The following is a 1,733-nucleotide window of genomic DNA, read 5'->3' as shown; positions in this document are numbered from 1 at the left end:
TACCCTCTGACGTGCCTGTGTCCAGCTCCCTTTTTGCACTGCCCCAGGCTAGCCTGTTCTAGCGACAGCCCGTGACACTACAATATATGTGTATATGTATATATGTGTGTGTGTGTGTGTGTGTGTGTATATATATATCTATCAATGGAAAGCAGCCACAAAACATGTGATTGATTTTAGATTCACGTATCCCTCCTCAGGACTTCTCGCCATGTGGGTGGGAGTGGTCTCGCTGAAAGAGCAGAGTCACACCCTTCCTGAAGCGGTGGTCCCTGACACTGTAGATAATGACATTACAGCAGCTGTTTCCTGTCAGGATCCAGAAGGCTAAAAAAGAAAAGTTGCACCAGGTGTATCCCACCACGTTCCCGAGCACAAACACTGCGATGGGAGAGAAGGATGCTGTGAAGGCGAATGTCAGTATGCCAATTGTCTTGGCAGCTTTGATGTCTGAGAAGGAGGGCCTGTGAGAGCATCCTCCTCCTACCCCTGCCCCTCCTCCTCCATCACTCAGACTCCCCTCTGACAGCAGTTTGCGTTTTCGGGAGTACCTTCGGATGCTAGTGAAAGACACAATGTTCACCGCTAATGTGCCACCGAGCAATGTGAAGTCAAAAGTTGGGAATAACAGCAAAATGTTGGCATCAGGGGGCAGCTGGTTGCCAAACAATAGTGGTGTGTAGTTACACATACGACTGCACTCATTGTACTCCAAAGTGAAGTTTCTGCTGAAGATGAGGGGCGCAAGAGCTAGCAGGAAGCTGGCAGCCCAGGAGAGCAGGATGAGGAACAGAGTTCTTCTCCGGGTCACGAGGGCGTCCTTGTGAAGGGGCCGTAAGATGGCTACACTTCGCTCCAGTGTCATGAGGAAGATGGTGCTGATGGAGACAAAGGTGCATCCAGCAAACACAGGACCAATCAGCATGCAGGGCTGCCAAGGGCTCACCAGTCCCCCGAGAGAAGAGGAGGTGGCCTGGTACCAAATGGGAGGTGCGCTGGTCACCATGAGTGAGATCTCAGTGTAGACAGAGAATGGGACCACGAGGACACCGACCATCATATCTGCTATGGCCAGAGACACTGTCGGAGAGAGAGACAACAAGAAGAAACACTAAGGGAACACATATACGCTGTTTTCTAGTCAATACACAATTATAATCTTATCGGTGCAATATGGGCAACATTTCAATTAGATAAGATAATGCAATAAATGACCATGACCTTCTTAGATCTTTGTCATTAGACCTTAGAAGGCCTTTGGTGTTGACAGGTTGATATTGATTTGAATAGAAACATGAAATGTCATTTTGCCATTTATTTATTTTCAGTATGCATATTTAACTTCTGTTGAAAGGAACCTTCCCTGTGGAAAGCACTTCAACACTAATCTATACTTAATTAGTTTAATGATAGATTTGCATTGAATGCTAAAATGATTAACAACATTTACCTTTCAGGTATCCCTGGGGTGTTCGGGACTGCCTTGTTTGCACAAAGACAGTAAGGGTGACCACATTTCCAACCACAATGGCAAATGCCAGGCTCACCATGAACACCACTGCCAAAGTGCGATTGATAAATCCACAGCAACAGAGGGTGCAGAATGGCGCCAGTGACTGGCCTGAACCAAGTCCTTCCTGAAAAGCTGGAGTGACGTTAAATGGACAGTCTGTAGTCGGCAGCAGAACTGCTGTACTCCCAGGAACACTGACGTTGGGAAGCAGAGCAGTCAT

The 1,733-nt window shown here is 47.4% G+C and overlaps 1 protein-coding gene across 1 annotated transcript; it reads right to left on the bottom strand.

Moving 5' to 3' along the window:
• Positions 1 to 196: 196 nt before the first annotated feature.
• Positions 197 to 1,733, bottom strand: LOC306735556 (beta-2 adrenergic receptor; the record flags this gene model as incomplete). The annotated part of the gene is made up of 2 exons (XM_079217040.1): positions 197 to 1,080; positions 1,451 to 1,733. 2 exons carry the CDS (start codon positions 1,731 to 1,733, stop codon positions 197 to 199), a joined length of 1,167 nt encoding a protein of 388 aa, XP_079073166.1.

This window comes from Taurulus bubalis, assembly GCF_910589615.1.
Source record: "Taurulus bubalis genome assembly, chromosome: 4".
NCBI classification, from domain to species: domain Eukaryota; kingdom Metazoa; phylum Chordata; class Actinopteri; order Perciformes; family Cottidae; genus Taurulus; species Taurulus bubalis.
Note: the sequence above shows the minus strand (reverse complement) of the source record. Positions and strands in the feature narration are given on the sequence as shown.